We start from the raw sequence: 24,532 nt of genomic DNA, 5'->3' as shown, positions 1-24,532 counted from the left end.
TGGACCTAGACCCAATTCCCAGAGTAACCCATGTCTCTTAAGCCATCAGAACTAGGGGGTCCTGTCCTTTTCATGCTGAAGCCAATTGCAAATCCAATCCAATTCTGCAGGGTCCAGCTGTACGATTCTTTACAGGAAGAAACAAAATTTGATACATTTTATCAGGTTTTTTGGACTGCTCCTCTCCTGTTGCTAATTCTGAGTGCTTCATCGCCTTTGCCTAAACCTCCTTGCCGCCTTTGGAACAAATACCTCACATATTCTGGTTCGGTGGTCCTGCCCATGCCTCCTGCTCGTGCAAACATCCTCGATAAAAACTAGATAAAAGATTATCATATTGATTTTTTTTTTTTTTTTTTGAAACGAGATGAAGAGCAAGAGGAGAGTGAATGAATTTTAATGTTCGCCTCTCTTTATAGAGATGGTTATGTGGGAATAGAAGGCACACCTCCGAAACAGCCCGACGCCGTGCAATGCCTGCGGTGGCGGGTCACGGCGTCCCGCCGCACTCAACCCGGTGTCCCACGATGTGTCCCCCGTCTGACGGACACATGGCGAGGGGCCAGCGGTCCCGTGTGGCCCAGCCCCGGGCAGCCCGGCATCGCATTGCCCCACAGCAGCTCTCCCGAGCACGGGGCTGCCGGGGGGCGCTCAGAACGAGGGGCTCAGCAGCCGCACCCCGAGGTAACACCGGCCCCACGAGGATGCCCCCGTGTTCCTGATCCCCCGACGGCGCCGCGCTGGTGGCACCGCGTGGGGATGCTCGGACCCGGTCCTGTGCTGGTGGCACCGCTCGGGGATGCTCGGACCCGGTCCCGTGCTGGTGGCACCGCTCGGGGATGCTCGGACCCGGTCCCGTGCTGGTGGCACCGGGCCGGGATGCTCGGACCCGGTCCCGTGCTGGTGGCACCGCTCGGGGATGCTCGGACCCGGTCCCGTGCTGGTGGCACCGCTCGGGGATGCTCGGACCCGGTCCCGTGCTGTGGCACCGCTCGGGGATGCTCGGACCCGGTCCCGTGCTGGTGGCACCGGGCCGGGATGCTCGGACCCGGTCCCGTGCTGGTGGCACCGCTCGGGGATGCTCGGACCCGGTCCCGTGCTGGTGGCACCGGGCCGGGATGCTCGGACCCGGTCCCGTGCTGGTGGCACCGCTCGGGGATGCTCGGACCCGGTCCCGTGCTGGTGGCACCGGGCCGGGATGCTCGGACCCGGTCCCGTGCTGGTGGCACCGCTCGGGGATGCTCGGACCCGGTCCCGTGCTGGTGGCACCGGGCCGGGATGCTCGGACCGGTGCCGGTTCCCCGCCCCGCAGCGCCCCGAGGGGCGGTCCCGCCGCCCGCACAGGTGCCGGCATTGGGCGGAACATGGAAAGGCAGCGCTGACGTCAGGCGGCTCCGGCCCGGAGAGCAGAAATAGAGGCGGTCCGGCCCGCGCCGCGCACTATCCGCACCGCACCGCCCGCCCGGCCCCGCCGCCCCGCTGCTCTCCAGGTGAGTGCCGCCGGCAGCGCCCCGCCCCGCGCTGCTCCCATCCCGCGTCCCCATCCCGCGTCCCCGTCCCGCGTCCCCATCCCGCGTCCCCATCCCGCGTCCCCGTCCCCCCCGCTCGCGGCACCGCGTCGCTTCCCCCGCTGTCCGCTCCGCCGCTGGCCGGGCAGTCTCCCGGTGCCGCCGCGCCCCACCGAGTGCTCACTCCGCGGCCCGGGCGAGGTTACAGGTGTGCGCCGCCAGCACAGGTGACGCGCTGCGAGCGGGGGACGTGCCTGTCGCTCCCTGTGGCGTCGCCCCGTGTCCCGGGCGCGGTGCCGCAGTGCCCGCGCTGCGGGGCCGCCGTCGGCGGGCGCGGGTCCCGCTGCGTGCGCGGCCGGCGCTTCCCGGCTCGGCCGCTGGAGGGCGGCGCGGGCCGGGGCCGCTGCTGGCGGAGCTGTCCAGCGGGAGCGCGGGGCATGGGACTGCTCCGGGAGCACGGCTAAAGCTGCTCTGGAACGGGTCTGGGCAGCTCTGAAAACCGAGGAGAAATCCCTGCGAGGCTCAGGAGTTGATGCTTCCCATATTTATTCTGAAACACTGAAGTGTCTTAGAGAATATCAATGGAATGACACCTAATCGAACTTCATAAATGAAATTTGATCAAATGAAATATTTTTAAGTAGCTTTTGCTCCAATGAAAAGTGTGGTTTATAGTTAAAGATCAAAGCTGATTCCCATGAGTTCTTAATGCACCCAAACTTTAAGTATTTAACTGCAGACAGCTGACCGAAATAATTATTTGGTTTCGTTATGTCTTGCCAAAACAATTGGCTTTTCTACTTAATTTTGCAGCTTAGTTTTGTAGCGCTTAACAAGAAATTATGGATGGCAAAATTATTTTGCCTGCAATAGAAATGCTGTTAAAGTAAGGCTCAATTGGGAAGCTTGATGTCAGGAACTAAGGAGAAGATTCTTGTCTAGTTTTAATAGCATCAGTTTGAATGGAGGTAATAGTTATGGCCAAATGCTTTCTTTTTGCTATAGTAACAGTTAGGATTTCAGGTAATTAAGTTCAGCTTCTTTATGATGTGAAGATTGTTGGAAATTATTGAAAGCTATTGCAAGCCAGTAATTTCTCAAATAAGCTGCAATTTAAGTAGCCCTGAAACAGAACCAATAAGTGCTTTTTGGCTAATTCTTTAATCTCCTTATAGTCACCATAATTGAATTCTTAAAGCTTTTGTGTTGTAGAGGGAAAAGTTGTGGGATCGCTGCACGATCTGGTTTTTGGATGTCCCAGAAATGCTTTAAACTCTTTGTGCTGTTCTCCACTCAGATGGCCAAGATGCTGACTTCCTATTGTTTTTCAAGGTGACCCTTTTTGCTTGAGTAGCTCCCAAACCTGTCCCCTAAAACCTGTGCTTGTCTCTGGCTTGCATCTGCTTGCAGTCCTTCCACTGGAGACATTGCTCTGCTTTAAATTCGAGGCTCTCCCTGTGTGTTGGTGCCTGCCCAGACCCCTCTGGCCTCGGGATGGGTGTTTTGCTGTTTCCATGGTGTTTGAGCTGCTTCAGATAACAGGGCATAGCCTGGTGCTGCTGTGCTTGTGGAGAGGCTCTTGCTAGAGCAGTGCCAGCTGCAAGGGAAGCTGGAAGGCTGTTCTTGCTCAGAGGAGAAAGACACAACCTTCAGGTAAACTTTTTGGCTTTGCATAGTATATTCCTTATTGCAAGGGCCAATAGTTATTCTCTCTTTCCAGTACAACTGCTTGTTTTATGTGGACATTTCCATATGCAAACTTTGGTTTCTCTGGACAGTAATGTCCACACAAGCTCAAAATCCAGCAAATCTGTCCCTCCCTCGGATCAGGAAAGGAAATGGACAGTAAAAGTTGCCTGAGCTTGCAGTGGTGGTCTGGATCTATTCAATCAATTTGGGTTTTTCTGTTGGTTTCAGGGAACTTTCAACCTGCAGGCTGGTAGCTGTGTTGTATGGTGTAGCTGCAGACCAGATTCTGCAAGGAGCCTTCCCTTTAGCTCAGGATGAGGTGATACTGGTAAACTAAGGTGGTTTAGGATGCCAAGTGACATGAAAATGCTGTGTGACTCCAGAGTAAGCTCTCAGTTGATATTTATGGTACATATTTGTTGTTTGGTTGAGGCTATTAAGATATATAATGTGTATTAATGTGCCGTCCTCTTACTGTGACTGAGAGCAATTAGTGTGCTGTCAGCATGCAATATAAATAAGTGATTTCTGAAACTGACTAAAGATGTTCTAGAAATTCTATTTGTAAAGCAACCAGAGTTTCTGTCAGGTAGAGTCTGCCCTTTCAGTTTCATCAGTGTAACAGATCCTAATCCAAATACCTTCATGCTTTCTCTCAGTTGTTTACTAAATATACATAAAACTAGTGAATTTCCCTTTGCTCCAGTATTGCAATTTCAAGCAGGGTATGATTCAGAGGTCTCTAGAATTGCAAAGTTATACACTGTGATGGCATCAGCTGAGCACACAAAATACCTTAACTAAAGAAAAAACAAAACAAAACAAAAAAAAAAACCTGTGAGAAACAATGTTGTTGTGGAAGAGCGATTAATAAAGTAACAATGTACTTGTTCCTTTTTGAAATAGTGGCTTTGGTTGATTAAATGTTTATTTGTAGCCCCAGTAACATTGCATCTTTTGTTCATAATTGGTATTGAGAAAGCCAGATAAATTTTGATTTCATCCTGATTGCTCTCCATTCAGTGTGTTTACATTAGTGCCAAGAAAAGTCATTGCCTGAGCTCTGTGGGTGCTGTATGCTGTGCTCAATCTAGAGATGGGGTGTCTTTGGGCAAACCAAATACCTGAGACTGTCACTGCTGGTGTAAATGGTAATGGCTCCAAAATGAGGAGTGATGCACCAAGGCTTGGATATACCCTGTAGCAAATACATGGCATGAAAACACTGTAAAAGGCATCTTGTCAAGACGAGGTATGTCACAGTGTGTTCATTCAGCTTGGCTGAATTCTGCCATTAGCAGGTAACCCTCCTTGTGGATGTGTATGGCTCAAGGCAGGCAGCAGCCTGTGCCTCATCCTGTAGAAATGCCATCACTTCATTAAGGGTCATTTTGCTTCATTAATGGGTCCATTTTAGCCTTCCTCAGCCATCTCAGAAATTGTTCCAGGCCTGGATGCTCCTTTGGTAGTTTAATTGTAGAAAGTAATGACACAATCTTGTGTTATTGTAAGTCCAGAGGGAGCACAGCTCCTGGTTTAGTTTCCAGGGCACCAGCACAGGGTTGTGATGTGTGAAACACAGGAGCTCCATCTGACACCACTTTGAGCTGGTGTTCTTTCCAAATTCATTAAAAACCTACACAAGACAAGAACCACTGCTCAAAGTGCATGCAAATGTAGTAGAAGTCCCTCCAGTTCCCCACAGATGATGTGGGGCTGTGGTAGGCTTTTGACAGGGAAATGGTGCTGCTCCTGAGTAGACTGAGTGTGAGAGGGATTGGAAATGTTTGCTTGGGACAGAGGAATATGAGTGCAGAAGTCACAGCCCCAAGTAGGACTCACCTCCATCATAGTTGGAGAAACATGTCAGCCCTCTTCAGCACTGGATTTATTTTGTGTCTTTCAAGTTTGGGTGTGTTTGGTGCCATCTGGGCAGGTGTCCTCATCAGGAGGACAAATGACTGTCCCTGTGTGCTGGTGTCAGTTCTCAGCCCTGGGTTGGCAGTGGCTGTGTCTGCTCAAGGCAATGTCCCCCTCTGAGTCAGAGAGGGATAATGATATTATTATCTGTCACATTGCTGTGAGACTCCAGTGGTCAGAGAAGTAAAGGTGTGTGTCTGGCATTTTCCTGAAAATCTGCTGAGGGTACAGGTGTGAGTCCCTACTGTGAGTGACCCTGTGCTGCTGGGGGCTCTGGAGAAGGAATACAATTCACCCTTTGACTTGGGCAGTACCACAAGAACATGTTTTGATGTGGTTTGCTTTTGGCCACAGTAGTTACAGAAATCACACAACTCTGGTTCTGCAGGAGATGTGTGGCAACAGGCTGGGAACAGCATGTCCTGAGGAAGATAATTTTGGGGTAAAACTACTAGAATATGGGAAGTAATTGCCAATACACTGGACACTGTAGAGCTCTGTACACACTGGATGGACACTGTCAGCTGAAGCCTCTGTTTTACTTAAGCTGAGCTGTGTTTTGTTTTAAGATGAATGTTCTATAACTGTTCTTTCCTTTTTTTTTTTTTAACAGACTTGAAATGATGACATCAAGGAACTTTTGGTGCTCTCTTGTATTGCTGGGGTTTTTCCCACTGGTCACCAGGGAATGGATGGATGTGGACCAGAGCAGAAGCCTGTATTCAGATGCAGGGAGGTTGCATCAAGAGGTACTGTACACCAGCTGCAGCTCTTGGGTTTCTGTTCTTGGGCTGTGTTCAGGCTCTTCATGCTGCAGACTGAAAACAAGTGTGGGCTTATCCATGTATATTTGTATTAAACACCTCCTGAGGAGGTCAGGGAAAAACAGTAAAACAAACTCTTAGACTTACTGGACATCATCTGGAAATGAAATTGTGCATCTGGCTGTTGTGGAGATGCTGTCTTTGCCCCAAAGACTTTGCAGTGTGCTGTGTCATGAGGCTGCTGACACCAGTGAAGCTAAATTTAGCAAGCAAACTGTCCTGGCTCTTCACTTGGGTCAGTGGACATTTAGGTGAAACCTACAAAAACTCTTTTGAAGGAAAACTAAGCCATAGGTGTTTCTGAGAGAATCAGCAAAATTACTGTCCAAAGTGTTTCCCCTCCAGGCTTACTGATGTGTCCCTTTCAGAAGGAATAGAAACAGAGGAATAGAAAACAGAGGAATAGCAAAGGGAGCAGTGTCTGCAGTGAGCAGTGGTTCCCAGCCCAGTGCCATGGTGGTGGGGTGCTGGGCTGGGGCAGGTCAGCAGAGCCTCCCCAGTGCTCAGCCCTGGGCTCTGCAGTGGGGAAGCAGCTGAGCCTGGCTCCAGGCTGAAGGTAAAATGCTGGCTGCTGTCACAGGGGTGTGCATGGAGCAGTCCCTGTCCAGCATTGTTGGAGCAGGCTGTCCCTGTGGGATGCTGGATTTCTGAGCCAGAGCTCAGCACTGCTTGTGGCACAGATCTGAACTCAGATTTTCACAGCTCTGAGGCTGAGACATGTGAATAAAGCTACTAAATACTAGAACTGTGACTTTGAGCTGTAAATTATGAATGAATGCTGGAACAGGTTATTTAATTAGTTCCTGTATGTTCACTCAATAGTTGCTCAAATGTCTGAAAGTGGGAGATGGTGCAGGAGGACAGGTAAAGGACACTTGGCTATTTTTTAGCTGCCATTACCTTGAACACTTCTGTGCTGCAGACACATCAGTCAGTGCCAGGCTAATGATAAACCCTTGATGGATTCATGTTGCAATTGTATCTATTTAAGCTTTTGGAGTTGGTTGTAGTTGGAGGATCCAATTTCTCCCAGTCACATTTCATCTACAAATACTCAGTTATCTGCAGTATGTTTAAGCCAATTATAAAAGTGTTTTATGCTGCTTAGCAGGGCTCAAAAGTAATTTCAATGGTGTTGGATGTTCTGCAGCTCTGAGGTCTGTTTCAGGTGTACTTTGTCCTTGAGGTATCCAACCTCTGTTCTGTAAAAATGAATAAAAACATCTCCCTTCCACTCCTCCACGGTTACTTTGCTGCTGTGTAGCTTCAGGTAGCACACTGGCACTTTGTTAAACTTGTTCTTCCAGAATCTCTGATAAACTTTGCTTTTTTATTAAAAGATTTGCATTCTTGTGCAGTTAAAAAAAAAAACCTCATTCTTCACTAATGCTCATTAGTTTTGATTTTTTTAAGAAAGTTGCTCTGAGGAATTAAATTCTTTACTCAATTTACTTTAATATAAATCATAGAACTATTACATTACTTGAAAGACACTAATTCATTTGATCTTTCTCTAAAGACCATAATGTTATTGTACCAATTACTTGATCTTGCTTGAGGTGGAAGGATCTCGGCTAAAAATGTATTTGCTCAGGTTTGCACAGAATTTAAAAAGTGTGAATATTAAAATTATGAATGTACAAAGAATACAATTAAAAGAGATTAAATAAATGTAAATTATAATGCAGATTTCTGAAAAAAACACAAATCTGTACAGAAAGCTTGTTTCCACAAGAAATAATATTTATAAAATGTGGCACCAAACACCAAAATTAATCTGAAAGCTCTGAGCATAGCTTTCAGTAGGCTAGTATAACTGAGATAATCATCTTTTGAGAGTAAACAGCAGCTACTTTCTCTTGCAAAAAATAGTTTATCTGTAATACCTTTCTAACAATATAAATCACCTGAAATCCCTTTCTAGCATTATAAGGCTTTGTTCAATTTGAAGCTCCTTGTCCATGAGAAGTTTGTTAGGTTCCAAGTTTTATGGTTTGATTAATACATAGACCATTAATATGCATTTTAAAATACTGAATCACAACTAGAAATGCTCCTAGCAAGTCACTAAAACTGTTTTAAAAATGAGTAAAATGTTAATTTGTAGGTCAAGTAATTTTGAAGTGTGCTCTGATGGAAAATTCCTGTGAACCTCATCAAAGCAAATATGTGGGTATGGGTCACTGACCTTCACTAATACTTGTTCTGATTTACATAGGAACAAGTTAACTGAATCAAAAACATTGCTTAATTTATGTTCAGATTGCTAAATCAATTTCTTCATGGTATGTGGTAGAATTATTGCAGTTGTGCTTTGAATTTATTAAAGAAAGTAAGGCTACAAGGTTTTCTGATCAGAAATCATCCCTCTAAAATAACAATGGTGGTTTGTTTTTTTTGATGCACAGTCTTTTGGCCCCTCAAGTTTATGGGGTGTGCCTGAGAAGAGGTTTGTTTTCTGGAATATTTTCAGTCCTGATGAGAATAGTTAATAAATATGTATATGCAGTATGAAATTCTGATTTCAATGAAAGAGCTAAAATAGAAAAACTAATTAAAAAAAGACAGCATTAGTGTTTGACTGGAAAGCTGCAACATTCCAGGTTTATGCTAATTTTGCTGACTATGAGTGTATTGTGTAAAACTTCTCCTAGGCTGGTTCCAGGGGCTGCTGGGGAGCTCTTGAAGCTGCTGGGAATTGCATGTGAACTTGGGTGAAGCTTCTCAGGGTTGAACCATCATGGGACTAAATCCTATTCAGTGGAATATATGCCAAAATATCAGATATATAAACCTGACTGCTCTGGGGTGTTGTTTTTGGACCAGTTTTGCCTCTGCCTTCAGCAAGTCTGATTGCATGCTCAAGTTGGATGTTCTGGAAGTGTCTGCAATCCATGGGCAGCTCTGTGCTGGCTCTGAAGGGCTTTGGGGGATCCACCAGGTGATGTGATCTGGGATCACCTCTTCCTTTCAGAAAGGAATTCTCAAAAAATGTAGCTTTGAGTCATTGCCAGTGGTAATGAAGAAAGTTCCAGTATGAGCAGAAAATAGACAATCTGGATCTGTGAAATAATCCTGGAGTTTGGGTTTGGAGGAGAGCTTCACCAGGAGGTTCTGATGGTTCTAGCCAGCAGTGCTAGTCTGCTCAGTCTCTACTGGGTAATCCACTCTAGTAGCTCAGGATGATTTTTTTTCAGTGTCCTGGGGTATTTTGCAAAGCATCTGATTAAATACTGGAATTTAACAGCCAGCTTCTCTCATTCCCTGCTTTCTCTGTGAGACTGGTTTCCTGTGTGTGCTGAAGCCAAGCTTTGTGCAGACCTTTCATCTCCTTTTCTGATCCTAAAAGAAGCAGAGCAGTGCTGCATGTCTTCTCCTGCCCTTCCAGGAGCTGAGCTCCTGTGACACAAGTCATCACAGAGCTGCATTCTGGAAATTTAAATTCTGTGGTATGTTTTCTGGGGCACTGCTGCTGGGTAGCTTGAGTAATATTGTCCTAGCCTGATAGTGTGAAAGTGGAGAAGAATCCTGTGTTATGGTACATGGAGAGTTGTTTTGTGCTGGATTGTTGAGTATTTGGATGTCACCACACTCCTCAGCCAGCTGATCCAGCCCAGCCCTTCAGTGCCCTCCTGCCCAGAATAAAGAATTTCTTTGGAGTCTACTCAGAAGCCTCAACTAAACTAAAAAAAAAAAAAAAAAACCAAAAAAACAAACAAACAAACAAAAAAAAACCAATGAAGCTAAACCAAAACTCAACCTAAGAGTATCAATTATTGCTGAAATTTCTAGTTATATTCAGATTCTTAAATGTTGCATCACTTACTGCTGCATATGAAGATCACAGTAGGTTATTCTGGGCAGCAAAGGACTCATAGGGATGATTTTGGGCTCCATCTCCCAGCAAAGTCATGTTTCCTAATCTGACAGGAAAGGATTGTTTTCTGAAACAAGGTAAAAAATTGCAAAAGCTTTTGATAAAAGCTTTTGGTTTCTAATTCAAATAAAGACATAATTTCAGAGAATAAGCTTGGAAAAAACAGGCATAGTGTATAAATTTTTATACCATTGAAAATCTAATATTCTGTTGTTTATTTGTACTGTTAATAGTACTGTGTGTGTTCTTCCTGCTTTTCAGTTTGGAGAAAGGAAGAAAAGAATCACATTTGAATTTATTTAAATGTATATTTAAATCCATACAGCCTACTCCTGCAAAATCCTGTTTCAAGCATTAATGAAAGTACAGGGAGACAAGACTTCAGTTTATTTTTGTATCACTTTGATATGTGGTGATAATTCACTCCTTGTTACCTGCATTTATGTGGTATCTCTAACAAGCAGTAATTGCTTTTTTGTAGAGCATCCTAAATCTTAACAGGTATATTATCCCTGTGGAGATGAGAAGCTTTTGCTCTGAGTGCTGGTCACCAGAGCATCTGCAGCTCAAGGTGCTATGGAATGTTTTGATAATATTTGTATTAGGCAAGTTGAGGTCCTTCCTCTGTGTCCCCAACCTCCCCCTCTGTTTTATTCTGTGCACTCAGAGGGCTTAAATGCTGTTTCTTACAGAATATTCTTGTGCTTGAAGTACTAGAAAATGTGGAAGTTGGAAAAGGCAGGTACTGTACACTTGAATAACAGCAGAAAATTAGAAGAATTTTGGTTTACATAAGTAGTTATGGCTCAATAGTGAGTGTCAGGGATTGTCAAGATTCATCGGAAGCACAATTTGCAGGTGAAACTCACTTGTTTGCAGTCTCTTACAGAACAAAAATCCTCTTTCCTTTGTGTTTTCTTAAACATCTGGTGGGATGCAGTGTGTGATAGCTCATGGTGGTCCTGCACTGCCCAGTTTCCTGGGGGCTGTCCCCTTCCAGCCAGGAAAACAGGGCCCTGCTGCTGCAAGGGGTGCACTGGATATTATGATCTTGGATTTTGGGCACTTGGATGCTGTCCCTGGGGAGCAGAGGATGTGGGCTCAGGGAGCTGAGCTGTGGCACACACTGACTGCAGGAATCAAATTGCAGTGAGGTTTTCTCATGTCACAGCTGAGCAACTGTGAAAAATCATACTGAGATGGGGAAATGCTGGTATGATTCTGAAGAGGTGAATAAGACTGGAGTAAATCAAGTTGCAAAAATAAAAGGAATCAAGGCAATCTTAACTTGGTTGTGATGTGGCAGAAGGTTAAACTTTCTGATACTCTGTTCAGAAGCCACTCAGCTTTAAAAGACTAAATATTCAGCAATTCATTTTTTCTAAATGTGAAATATTTTGTCTTTGAAACAAAGGCTGTAGCATTAGTTCTACTTGAAGTGCTTTTGACTACCAAGCCAGGGAATTCTCAGTTTTTTTAGATTAGCAAAGGTGCATCCACAAATTTGGGATTTCTAAAAACAGCTGTCCCATGAGCTTCCCCATCACAATGTGAAATTTTATGGAATTGTACCTGGGTTTCTCATCTGGAGTCCAGAAATAGTAGTGAGTAAAATCAGAGATGCAGCAGTTTTCTCAATTAGCTGCTGTATGGATGAGCAGATGATCCTGTGTGATGTGAGACATCAGAGTTCCTCTTGGTCTTCATACCAGACATTGCAAATCTAAATTGCCAGTGTCTGTACCAATAGCAAGTTTTCTCCAAACAGTAGCACATAATCTATTATTTTTTCCTCATCCTTGTTAAAAAAAAAAAAGTGTATGTTTTCTGCCTGATTAACATGGGGGGTTTTTAAAATATTCTGTACTCATTGCTGCAAACAGAAAATCCTGATTGTCAGGCTAAACTCTTATTAGTCATATACTGTCCTGATGCTCCAGTCCCCATGCAGAGTGTCACACCAGCCCTGAACTGAGTGTCATTTCATGGAATTATTTGGGTTTGGGTCAAAACTCATCTAATTCTACCCCCCTGCCATGGGCAGGGATGCCTTCCACTATCCCAGGCTGTTCCAATCCCCTCCCAGCCAGACCTGGAACACTTCCAGAGTTGGGGCAGCCAGAGCTTCTCTGGGAAGCCTGAGCCAGGGCATCAGCACCCTCACAGGGAGAAATTTATTCCTGGTGTCTAATCTAAATCTATCTTTTGTGTGACCCCTCACTGGAGATAAGGAGAAGGCTCTGAAGGGAGGAAGAAAATGCATGGCAGGGTAATCTATTAATAGGAGCAGCCACTTCTTTATTAATTTGCTAAATGAGTTAGAACTGTATATTTAGAAATTGTACAGCAGTTAGGCTGATCCTGAGAGCAGGTCCCTGGAGACCTGGAGTGTAACATTTGATTTATTGTGAGACCCAGAGTGAGCCCAGCTGCAGGGACTGGGTTTGATTTATCTGCTTGCGTTGCCTCATCTCCCACAAAGGGTCTGGGAAGGCCAGGAGTGCAGGGAACCTCTGGGTCTGGAATGATACCTGCTCTTCTGCATCTCTTCATCTGGTGCATTAATTGTTTTATTGGGTTTTTTTTTTGCTGCTGGTTATGGGCAAGAGACTGAAAGCATTATCCAGTGGATTATTGTGCCTGAGGGCAGTTGGTGTCTCTCTGGTATCTCCTTTGGTGATCCATGCTCAGCATCATGCCCTGCTGGGATCAGTGGCAGTAGCAAACAGGGATGGGAAATGCACAGCCAGCCATGTGAAAATCTCTAAATACTGGGTTCATCCTGGCAAGTGTTCAATGCCAGGATGAATGGAACCAGAGGAAGGTGTCACTGCCTGTGGCAGGAGTTTGGAATGAGGCAAGTTTTACTGTTCCTCCCAACCCAAACCATTCTGTGATTCTATACAAAACAACCCAAAAGTGCTTTTGCTGATTTCATCCATTGCTAGTGATCACTGGTAAATCTGTTTGTGGCACACTGGCTACCAAGCACTGTTTTATGTTGTATATTCCCTCTGTGTTGTTGTGTTTTAACTCTGCATAATGAAATCCCCAATGCTCTGTGTTTGTTCTGAATGAAATCTGATTCATCACTAGTGCTCTGCTCATCCATGGACCCAGGACTGATCATTAATCAGGAGATACAATATAAACTAGCTCTTATGCCTTGGCATTCCTTTTGTAAGAGCAGGAAAGGGCTTTGTGCAAACCAGTTGTTAAATCAAATCAGGTTCACAGTGTTGGTACAGCATGCTGCAGCTACAGGGGAGTGAAGTGTGTCACAGCAGGTGCTGAACTCTGTTTGATTTTGATTTTCATCCCTCCTAATCCAGGTAGAAATATTTATCATATTTGACGCTGGGGTGCTTGGTCTTTTGGAGATGCAGTTTTTCCTTAGCTACATGTCTGGTGAAAAGCAATCCTGAAGCAAACATAATATGTTGATTTCTACATAGTGAAAGCACTTCAGAATCGTGTCAGATTAAAAAAAAATCTGTAGTTGTGTTTCATTCTGTACTCCATTGACTAACGTTAAAAAGTAGAAAAGAGGTGCTAAAAGTGAACCTTGACAAATAAAACTGTTGTATTGCACTAATGAAATGCTATTTAAAGTGGTACATGAAGGTGCTTTTTAGAAAAAATGGAAAATCCCCAACCGTTTTGTCCCTTCAAAGCAGATTTATGCTCTGTTAAAATTGGATTTTTAGTTAAAGGAATTAGCAGTCATTTAAGGGTGACCATGAAATAAGTCTCATTTATAACCATCTGCTTTATGGCTTCTGCAGAAAAGTATTCCTCAGGCAATGCATTGAAGAACTTTGTTGTCATTTTAATAAAAATAGTTAGGTTCTCTACTGGCAACTCTGTTAAAACTGCTGAAACTTCTGTGTGATTTTTTCTTTTTTTTTTTTTTTAATTTGAGATCAGTATCATCTTCAAGAATTGTCTACCTGGAGCTGCTTCGTTTTAGTGCTATACTCTAAGCCCTGCTGTGGCTGCCAGGTATTTTTCCTTTTTTTTTTTTTTTTTGTGTACCCTCCTGAAATCTTGAGCATTCTCAGTGTCTTTGGAGGTTTCTCCAGTGAAGGGATGTTTTGAGGGACACACCAAGTGCTGCTGTTTTCCCAGGAATGAGAAGTGATGGCTTGCAGCCTGACCTCATGTTCTCCTACTGCAGTTCTAACAAGCTTTTCCTCTGAACCCTGCATCTGTTTTTTGAGATAGACTATATTCATCAGAGCTCACAATTATAAAGGGAACAGAGTAAAAGAAGGGAAACTTTGAAGACCATCCTTTGTCTTTCATGGTGTCTGTGCAGACATGGAAATAACAAAAGGGCATTTTATGAAAGTGAGATGAGACTTGGGTGTTTGTTTAATAGAGCCTTGATAGTCTATTTCCTTTTGATCAATATAATAGTTGTAATTAGTTTTAGTGTTTCTAAGCTTTTGAAATGCAGAGAATTCAAACAGCTTGTTAGTGTGAGGAACTCTGGGAAATTTTAGAAGTATTCTTCTGTTTTGCATATATTGCATTTACACAGGCCTAATGACAGCAGCTGTAGCTGAGTTATTTTATCCTGTGCCCCACCTCTCAAACTAATATTTTGAAAAGCTCAGAGAGGTCCCTGGAGTATAACTGCCTGCACAGCTCAGAACTCTGCTGCATAGAGGATAAATGCTTTGAAGTCTGTACTAATCCTGAATGCCATTTTACATATTGCTCAAGATCACTGAGGTGGTATCCTACAGGGAATAATGACAGTATTTTTATAAGAAAATACCCATTTTTTTTGTTTATCCCCTTCAGCTGACTTGAAGGGTGCCAAGGAGACCATTTCTGCTGTTTTGATCCTCCTCTAATGTGGTGGGAGCTTTGTTTTGAGGAAGGCAGCTTGTGATGGTGTGAAGGAAGGAGCAGCAGCATCCAGTGATGGCAAAGGGCAGTGTGAACTGTGACTGTGTTTGGGCCAGCATGTGGATGATGTGAGTGGCCCCTGGGCTGGAGGAGACTCAGCTGTGGCTCTGTCCTGCCCTGGTCCTTTCTGGGAGGGGCAGAAAGGGGCATTTCTGTGGCAGTAAAGGGGTGCCTGGAGCACTGCAGTGGTGGTGCCCAGAGCCTTCTGCTCTCCAGGCTGCACAGCCCCACCTTGCTCAGCCTGTCTCCACAGCCCCAGGTGGCTTCACAGCTCCACTGTTTCTAATACTGGCTGCAAGAAGTAACTCGGACAATGGGAATTTGGACACATTTGAAATTAACCCATAAATAACGTTACTGTGTGGAATTAAATATTTATTCCTCTGACGTCTCACCATTAGTACAAGCAGATAGTGTTGCCTGGGAACGTAATACCTTCTGAGACAGTGCTGTTTTCAAACAAGTTTCTATATTAGAGATGGTTGTGATGATTTGCAAAAAAAAAAAAAAAAACCAAACCCAAAAAATATTATGTAGGTGTGCAAGTATTAAAATGAACCCTCAGCTTTCAGCATGAGGAGTCCAGTGGCTTTGAAATTCAGATATTTGAAGAAGTCTCTGCTAAAATTATCTGTAATGGCATCTCCTTCCTCAACCCCAAATCTTTGTTGTAGTGATAATAACTCTCCTAACTGCTCCCTTTTTTACATCAATAGAGGAAAAAAAAAATTCATTTTCAGGACAAATGTTGTGTTTTACAGTGTATCACACAGCGATGAGTCATTTTAGATGTTGTATCCATTAAGTATCTGTGAACAAACTGAAATGTGTGTTTGTAATTACTCCTCAGTTATTACATTGAGCTTCACAGATTCTTCCCTGGTCAGTGACTAATGTTTTTAGGGGGGCTTGTTCATCCTGCTTTTGAACAATTCTTATATTTAATAAAAAACACAACAAAAATTCTCTTTTTCCTTATAGGACTCCAGAAGGCTTGAAGTTACAAGAAGAAAAGGTAGGAAAACCAGTTTTCTTTCAGTGTTTGTGTTGGTGTTGAGTATTCTTGCACTATAACAAGCATGAGTTCACACACTTGAAGGGTTGTGCTGCTGTGGGTTTTCCAACAGTCTGACAGTTCTCAGTGTTGCAAATTGTAGATCTTTAATTTTTTTTTTTTTAAGAAAAGGTGCTCTTTAAGCACAGAATTGCATGATAGTGTTGGGTGTGCCTGTCAAGGTTTGGGTGCTGGCAGGGCATCCACGTGTCTGAATATGGAGGAAGATAATTTTGATGAGATATTAGGAAGCAATTCTTCCCTGTGAGGGCAATGGGACCCTGACACAGAGCAGCTGTGGCTGCCCCATCCCTGGAAGTGCTCAAGGCCAGGTTGGAGTGGGCTTGGAGCAACCTGGACAGTGGAAGGCATGGCAGGGGGGTGGAACTGGATGCATTTTAAGGTCCTTTCCAACCCAAAACATTGTGTGATCAACTCAAAGCCTGGAGAATTCCAGGGAGAAGAAGCTGCAGACAAGGCTGTGTCTCCATGGCTCAGCTCCACACAGAGGCACTGATGCTCTGAGATCAGCTCCTGGCAGCTCTGCTGCCTCAGGAACTAATTGGCTTCTGGCAGGAGTGGCTCTTTGATGGCTCCTGGCAGCTGAGGGAGAATTGGCCATCAAAGAGCTCATTCTGGTTATCATTAATTTTGATTTTGTTCAGCAGATGTTTTCTGGATCAGGCAGTTGCTTTCCTCGTCTGTCTTGGTAGAATGTGAAGCAGGTGGCACTCTCCTGCTCAATGGATTAATGCATCCCTGTTCCCTTCCAGCAGCTTCTTGAATTGCTTCAGGCATCCTGTATTTTGGGAAGAGGTTGTAACTACCAATGTTTTCAGTCAAAGAAGGTCAGGTCCAAGGGTAACTTGTAATTTGGGCAAATAATCTCCTTTTTTTTTTTTTTGTTTTTTGTGGTTGTATTTTTGTGGTTTTTTTCCTTCTCTGAGGCGGAGGCAGCAGAGAGGCTTGAATTAGTTAAAAATACAGCTATTTCTAAGGGTGAAATATATTTAATTTAGATGTCCAGTGCATGTGTGTGTTTGATCAAACTTCTGCCACTTTTCATGAAGAAATCCAATTCTGTTGTACTTCCCTCAAACTGAGGACAGCCCTTGGATGGCTCAAGGCTGCTTTGAGATTCAGAAAAGCATCTTGGTGTAGTGGACACGGACACATTTCAGGCATGCTGTGGCTGTAGTTTGTGGTGCAGTCCATTATAAGCACAGGGACTGAGTCCAGTCTTGTGGGTGTCCTTTTTCAGATATGAGTTCTATTTCCAAAAATTTCCTCATAATGAAAGTAACCAACACATATGAGAGCTTAAAGAAAGCAGTTTCTGAAATGAGGATTGAGTTTAAAGATTGTATGCTTGGAGAATGTTACTTCAGAGCAATAACTGAATTTGGAGATGAGTGCCTCAAGACACCAAATTTTCTAGGCTAAGTGAGGCTGATTGCTTTCAGAGGATGGTAAGACTCAACTTTTAGTTTGAGGGGTAAAACCATAAATTTTTTCAGAAGTGAATTTAATGTAATGGACTTCTCTGTTAGAAGCTTCTTAGATCTGTGGCTGGAGTGAATGGGATGGCAACTGAGGGAGTAAAGATGCATGGATAAATTTGGCTTATGCCCTGCAAGGCAGTATGTGAGTTATCACAACTGTCTAAAGAACTGCAAACTCCTCAGAGGTCAGGAAAATGCTAACAAACATGGTAAATACCTCTTGATCACAAAAGCCTGTGGATTTCCAGAGCTGTCTGGGGATTTTCAGCAATGTTTTAAGTATCTTCCTCTCTGGAGTTATTCCTCAATAGTGCCTGTAAAATAATTCAACTAAAGGCTCCTTCAAAAACCTCTTCAGTATTAAAATGTGCACAGAGCAGATATTGTTTGATGTAAGGAAAAAATAACAGGAGGGTTAGAATGCTTATTATGCACATAAAGGGATTTCCTGTAAATTCTGTGATATGCTATGAGGTGACTCTAAGATCCGGGCCTTTTTCCCCCCTAAAAATGGTAATTTTTGCAGGTAATGTTGTTTACCTGAGAAAATGAGATGATTGGAAGAGATTGGGGGTTGGAGGTTTATCCTTGTTCTGTTTCCGTGATAGAATTTTTGGCTTTCTCTTGAAAAGTCAAAAAACTAAAAAATATCTCATAGAAACACCCACAAATGTGGGAGCTGAGCAGACTTACTCTGTGTCTGCTTTTATTATACCAGGCTTATGGATGATCCAAGATGATTAGAAAAAGAGCTTTTGGTGAAAGGAGGGACAATCCTGGTTTAGACTTTTCAGAATTTTTCTTTATTTTGGGACAAAAGGTTTGAATCCTTTAGATTTAGAGCAGACACTTTTCTTTCAAAGGGAACAAAGCCTTGATTGTTGTTGAGCATGAAAACACTTTTTTCCTTTTTTTTTTAGTTGTGGATGAGTGTAGTTAAACTGGAAGGCTTTTGGTTTCCCAAGTGTCAGGATTACATATGCTGGAGAAATTTTGAACCTGCTCCAAAGCCCATTACAGTCAATGAATGGTTTTCCTTTGACTTCCATGGCATGAGATCAGCAGTAATTGTGTGATCTTTTAATTGCTGTGGTATGGAGGAGAGATGCTTCCCTGACTGCAGCTGGCAGCCACCTCTCAGTGAGGTTTGGAGACTGATTTTCTTATCAATTGAAATGGAAATGCCTGCAGAACTGTTTTGTTCCTGGGATGCCTAACTGGTGTGCAAATATTACTCTTTTTGATTAAAAATAATTTTTTAATAAAAAAGACCCTCAATCTGGGATTTGATTAGAAGCTGCAGGAATATTTTACTAAATTCACTTTAAATTTGGCTCCAAGTTGGTCACACATATGGCTCACTGTGATATCAATCTATTATGCACATGCAACGGAAACCAGAATATGGGGTAGGGTGTCAGGTTTTGTGCTGTGCTTTGAAAACAAAAAAACTCCCAACCAGACCAAAAAAACTCAAAATGCAAACTCAAGATACCCTGTCATGTGATAAACAAGCACAGGATTTTAATACCATCCTTCTGTTGAGCTAAAATCACAGGGCAAGTTTGGGCAGGCAGATCTTTTATCTTTTCCCGTTTTTATGTTAAATGTCCATTATTTTTCCTGCCCTTAGTGCACAGGAAAAGGGAACAGAGCCAAAAGATGAATAATATGCACACTCCTGTCAGCTGTCCAGGGCAGTGTGATACTGCAGGAGAGCAGATGGGCAAGAGCAGAACAGGAGTGGGGAGCTGGGAAAAGCAGCAGTTTGTACAGACTATGTGGACATAGCAGCATTTAGTGAAAAGGATGAAGAGGGTAGTGAAAAGGATGAAGTGTCAGAATGGCTGGGGTTGGAAGGAACCTTAAAGCCCATCCCATTCCACCCCCTGTAATGGGCAGAGACACCTTCCACTATCCCAGGTTGCTCCAAGCCCTGTCCAGCCTGGCCTTGGACACTCCAGGGATGGGGCAGCCTCAGCTTCTCCAGGGACAAGTGCCAGTGTCTTACCACCCTCACAGGGGAGAATGTCTTACTGAAGTCTATGTAACCTGATGAGAAACCCTGTGCAGGAAACTGGGAGACTGAAGGGTGTGTGTTAGATTGACAGAAACACAGGACCAAGTTTATAGAGAGCATTGTACAGACATTAGGCTGGACAGTGGCAGGGTTTAATTTTAAAGATTGGTGACTTTTTGCTGTGTAATGAGTGTACATGAATGCATAATGCTTAGCTGTTGCTGTAAATTACACCATACAACTTATATATGCTAAAGTGTATTTGTGTCTGTGAAATTCCCCATGTCTGGCAGAACAGAGCCTCCAGTGGTTTCCCCAGTTATTTTAGTGGCAAGGACACAGGAACTAATTTCTGCAATTTCTGGAGCTGACAAGTGTTCCCATTTCAGTTGGCACTGTGGGGTTGAAGGATGCTGAGTGCTAGAACAGATTGTCTGCTGAGCAGAACTATGCCCAAGCATATGTACAGTCACATTTAGCATAAAAGAGCCAGGTCTTCAGTAGACAGAAATAAGCAAAGCTCTGCTGAGTTAATGGACCGCCTTTGCTTTTTACTAGCTGAGAATCTAACCCAAGAACTTAAAACTTTTAATTTGTTTTTATGTTGTTCACAATCATCTGTTCAACAAATTAGTGTCAAAAGATGCTTTTGAAACCATTCAGCCAAGAAATGTTCAAGCAAATTGCTTCTGCTCTGACCATATAATCTTATTAAATGAGATGCAACTCTAGATTTATTCAGATGGATGACATCATGCTGCCATAAAGATACAAACTTTAAATATCTGGTTTGAATTAAAACTTCTTTGAAGTTTTCACAAGCTCTGTGTTGTGGTTATCCTATTTGTATATATTTATCACACATACACAATGGTCATTTTTACACTGTGATTCCTAACAGCAAGGTAGAGCAATAGAATATAGTTCACCTTAAGCTTTCCCAAGTTGCCAGAGTTTTACTGAAAAATCTCTGCATTAATTAGCAGTGGTAGAGGATTGAGCCAATAACTTAAGAAATATTTAATTATTCTCCACTTGACATCAATTTTTACGTCTATAGTGGTTTCAGTAACTGGGCAGAAACACCAATTCTGTGTTTTGATTTGCCAATTTAAGTTTTCCCAGCCAATGCACCAATTTAGGTGGTGGTTTTAGTGCTGGCCAAATTGCCAGTGCGCCCACTAGAATTATTTACTCATTCCCTGCTATGAGATAGGATTAGGAGTAGGAGCAAAGTAGGCTCAAACTTTGAAGGATATAAAGAAAACTTTATTAACAGAAACTAAAAGAAAAAATAAGAATCAGAATAAAACCTTCAGAACACTTTCTCCTCCCCCCACACCCTTTTTTCTTTCACACTGATAATGTACTGAAACAAATCAGTTTACCATCTCTAAAACAGTCTTTCTCCAGTTTGTACAGGGAGAGGAGTTTCTTTGGTCTATGGAGATTTCTCCACAAGAAACAGTTCTCTTGTGGTTTCAATTTGCACAAATAGCAGCCGCCTGGGAAACCTTCAATAGTGAAATCCCTCCCATTTTTTCAGCTTTCCCACAGCTGAATTTATGGGCCATGTCAACTCATGGGGGTTTATTTTAAGGATGAGCAGTTCAGAGCAAAGTTTTCTTCATCTAACTCTGAAATCATCTTCAGCTCTGGGGACAGAGATCTTCTCTTCATCCCTGGGGGCAAAGGGCATCACACTTTCCTCTCTCTCTCTGTTCAAACTTCTCATGGGATCACAGCTACTTCAACATCTCCTTACTTCAGCACAAATGCCTTTGCCAATGTCTACAGTGTGAATGCTCCACCACCCCACAGGCATTCCACAAGTTACAGGGAAAAAAGAGTCTGATTTATCCATCATATCATCTCCACAGCTTACAAGAGAATTTCAGTCCAAGGCATCTCATCCCCTCCCTCAACTGGGACCTGACTCTTCCTTCTTCCTGACCTTGATGTCTCCATGCTGTTTCTGTGTGTGTCCTCATTTCTGTCTTTTTCTTTCTTTCACTCATGAGAGAGGAGGAAAGGTCTGCAAGTCTCATCTGTGCAGTGGAAGGGTTAATATCTTGCTCAGGCCTGTGGATGGTGGTAGGAGCTGCTTACACTGACTGGCCCAGACTTCCTGGGCTTTGTTCATCTTCATGTGTGTGTTCACAAAGGCATGTTAATTTTTTTCATTGGTGTAACAATGTGTCAATATTAAAATCAGACACTGATTGGTTTTGTTATTTTTTTTTTTTTGGTCAGGTCTAAAGGAAGCTGCCAAGGTCCTTACAGGGAATTATTTCCATACTAGTCCCTTTCCTTCCTAAAAAAAATAAAATTAATATAAACCCCCACACTGTCCTACGTGAAAAACTGACTCGTGGTTATAAAACAGTAACGCCCTTCAGAAATTCTGTTTACTTCCTCCTTTCTTTTTGCTCACTTATAATTTTTGCCTCTCCCTGGAAGATGACAGGCACGCCAAAATTGGCAGGAATGATAAGCTGCTCTCCTGAAACCCTTCAGGAATACAAAGTGGTCAGCTGCAATTATTTTTGTAGTAAATCACCTATTAATTTCTCATTATGTTGGTTTTTTCAGATTACTGGAATAAAAAAAAATCTGCATTTGTCCTTATGACTTAGTCAAAACCCACCAAAATCAGTAGCTGTGCCTGTTCTGCTCTTTAGAAGCAACTGTACCCCCAGAATCTTGGTTGTCTGGCCATCCCAGTTCCATCCAGATATGACATGAAAGCAAATATTTGTATGTATATGCTCTGTACAGAGTTGGATGTTCAGAAGCACACTGGCTGTTTTCAGGATATTCCTCCGAAGTCTGGAGGACAGATTTTATATTAAAAATACCTGTTTTGTTGAATAACAAGTTGGAATGTTTTCCATTATTGTTATACTGATTTTTAACAATTACTCAGTGTTTACTTCAAATGAAGTTTTTTGTTTCTTCCCATCTTAGCTGCTTTATTTTCATGGAAAGTTTTTTATCTCTGGCTTTGCCATTCACTGCCAGCATATGCTTTGAAATCTGTTACCCAGGGAAGGATATTTGCATCAAGATATTAGTCTGATGTTTAGTGCCTGTGTTTCCAAACTTATGAAACCACAGTTGCTCAGCTTTTTTATACTTCATCCTACTTGAACACCTAGCCCTAGTTGGGAAGGGGCAGTTGTTTGCTCCCACACATCTATCAGCAGTGATGTTTATTATAACTTGGCATATTTTGTGCTTTTAAGTGGCCAGATTTAAAGAGGGAGTAAAAGCATGTGCAGGGGGAAGAACCTCAAACAGTCAACACTTTAGCCACTGTTAGGCACAGTAGTAAATTAAACAGGAATGTGAATGCTCCTGTGTTGCTGTTCATATTGCACATGTGTCTGGGACAAGGAGCAGAGAATTGCAGCTTAGCCAGGGAGTTTCTGAGCAGCTCCTGTAGAAAACAGGGCTGGTCCTGGTGGTCTGACAAATGGCTATTTGTGGAGGTGGATTGTTTCTGGAAATGTGAATGCAGCTGTGGTTTAGCCCAGCTTTGCCATAGGCACAGCAAACCCCTTGCATGCCCAGGTCTCTGGTGGAAACAGTGATATTGCAGAGTTAAGGTTCTTGTAAATGGATCCATCAGTTTCTCTAGTTGAATACTTTGGGGCAGGAGGAGGAATGAGTTCTCTTCATGGTAGAATTGGCATGACTGTTTAGTAAGTAAATATAATAGTCTGCTTTGCTAGAGTAACAGATTGATGGACCTGAAGGAGCTGTAGTGAAAACTTATTGAGTGGCAGGAAATCAGGAAGCTGTTTCCCAGCAGCAGGTTGGATCAAGGAGCTTGTAGACAAGCTTAGAAAGTGGACAGACTTCAGTTCCCAGTGTGGGAAGAGGGAAAAGATGGAGATGAGCCAGAAATCTGAGACCTTGTGAGGATTTACAGGGAGATACAAAATAACATATATATGTGTTCTATACCACTATGCATCATAAATAGGCACCCCAGTGCAGAGGGCTGAAGTTGGATGTGCCTGAAGGCATCTCTCTTTTTCCATCTGAAATCAGAACAAACTGTGCTGATTTGGCAGCTGAAAAATCTGCTTGTGCTGTTGGCTTCTGTCATCCCTTGACTCCACAAGGTACTCTACTTTTTCCATCTAAACTGGCAGTCTTTTGGAAGATGCTGCTTTGTCCTATAAACCTTGTTTTGGCTGCATCTTCATCCTCTCCAATGCACTTTTCTCCAGCTGTAAAGCAGGACTGGTTTGCACTGGTCTTCTAAGATAATCTGTTTTTAAGAATAACAGGACATATTTTTAGATAAATGGGGTTTTTTTTAAGTGTCATTAGCAGCAGCCAGGTTGAAATACACGGTGAGGTTTGAAGTCGTGTTGGATTTAATTTATTTGGTTGTTTTCAATGATGTATTGTTCTTTCTAAGAAATTCTACTTTTGTGTCCAGCCACAGAACTCTGGTGAAGTGCTGTTGTAACAGAGAGTATTGCACAATGTGGAAGCCCCTCTCATAGGGAGCAAATGTCTGATGCTTACACATGATATTGAAAGTGTAAATGCACTGTAAACCCAGAGATTTCAGACCAGCTATACCATAAACTAATTTTTAAGGGTTGAATAGAAATACTGGCAGCAGATGTTTCTGATAATGGCAATATAAGTAATCTGCAAATACTCTGAACAAATCAGTTTATCCAGCATGTCTTAGATATTAGAAAAATGAGTAAACTTGGACTTTGAGACAAAAGACCCAAAGTCCAGAATCACTTCTGGGTCCAGTCAGATTTTTGAGTAGTGATTTTTGAACATGCTACTAGTCTACCTAATATGTGTAAGAGCATGGTGTATTTTCAGTTTCAGACTTAATAGGCTCAACATACCTGAACTTCCTGAACTGAGCTTTAACTGTAAGGCAGAGCAATTAGGTTAATATTATTGGAGCTTCAACTGACAGCTGAAATATGAGCTAAAAATAAGAGAGGAATAACCCTCTTTGTTCTCTCTTAGTTCAGATACTTACCCCCAGTGGATGTGGATGGTGCAGTTGTTGAGCCTGTCACTGGGTCAGCCCAGCTGGGGGTGCTGGTTTATGGCAGGGGAGGCTCTAAGGGAGTTCTGGTGGCCTCTCCTGGAGGTGACCAGGGCAGTGGCTGAGGCCATCAGTGATCTTTGCAGTGCTTAACTGTGGGGCTGTTATATTCTTGCACCACATCCT

General features: G+C 43.1%; 1 protein-coding gene across 1 annotated transcript in view; it reads left to right on the top strand.

Annotated features, from left to right (window-relative positions):
- The first annotated feature begins 1,418 nt into the window (after positions 1-1,418).
- Positions 1,419-24,532, top strand: part of FSTL4 (follistatin like 4) — a 196,522-nt gene continuing 173,408 nt past the window's right edge. Inside the window, exons 1-3 of the mRNA XM_079319633.1 lie at positions 1,419-1,490; positions 5,731-5,866; positions 15,717-15,750. Of these exons, the coding sequence (XP_079175759.1) occupies positions 5,738-5,866; positions 15,717-15,750 (163 nt within the window). The 5' untranslated portion in view covers positions 1,419-1,490; positions 5,731-5,737. The remainder of the gene's footprint in view (positions 1,491-5,730; positions 5,867-15,716; positions 15,751-24,532) is intronic.

Source organism: Erithacus rubecula, assembly GCF_903797595.1.
Source record: "Erithacus rubecula genome assembly, chromosome: 16".
Classification (NCBI taxonomy): domain Eukaryota; kingdom Metazoa; phylum Chordata; class Aves; order Passeriformes; family Muscicapidae; genus Erithacus; species Erithacus rubecula.
This window is presented reverse-complemented; position numbering and strand designations above follow the sequence as displayed.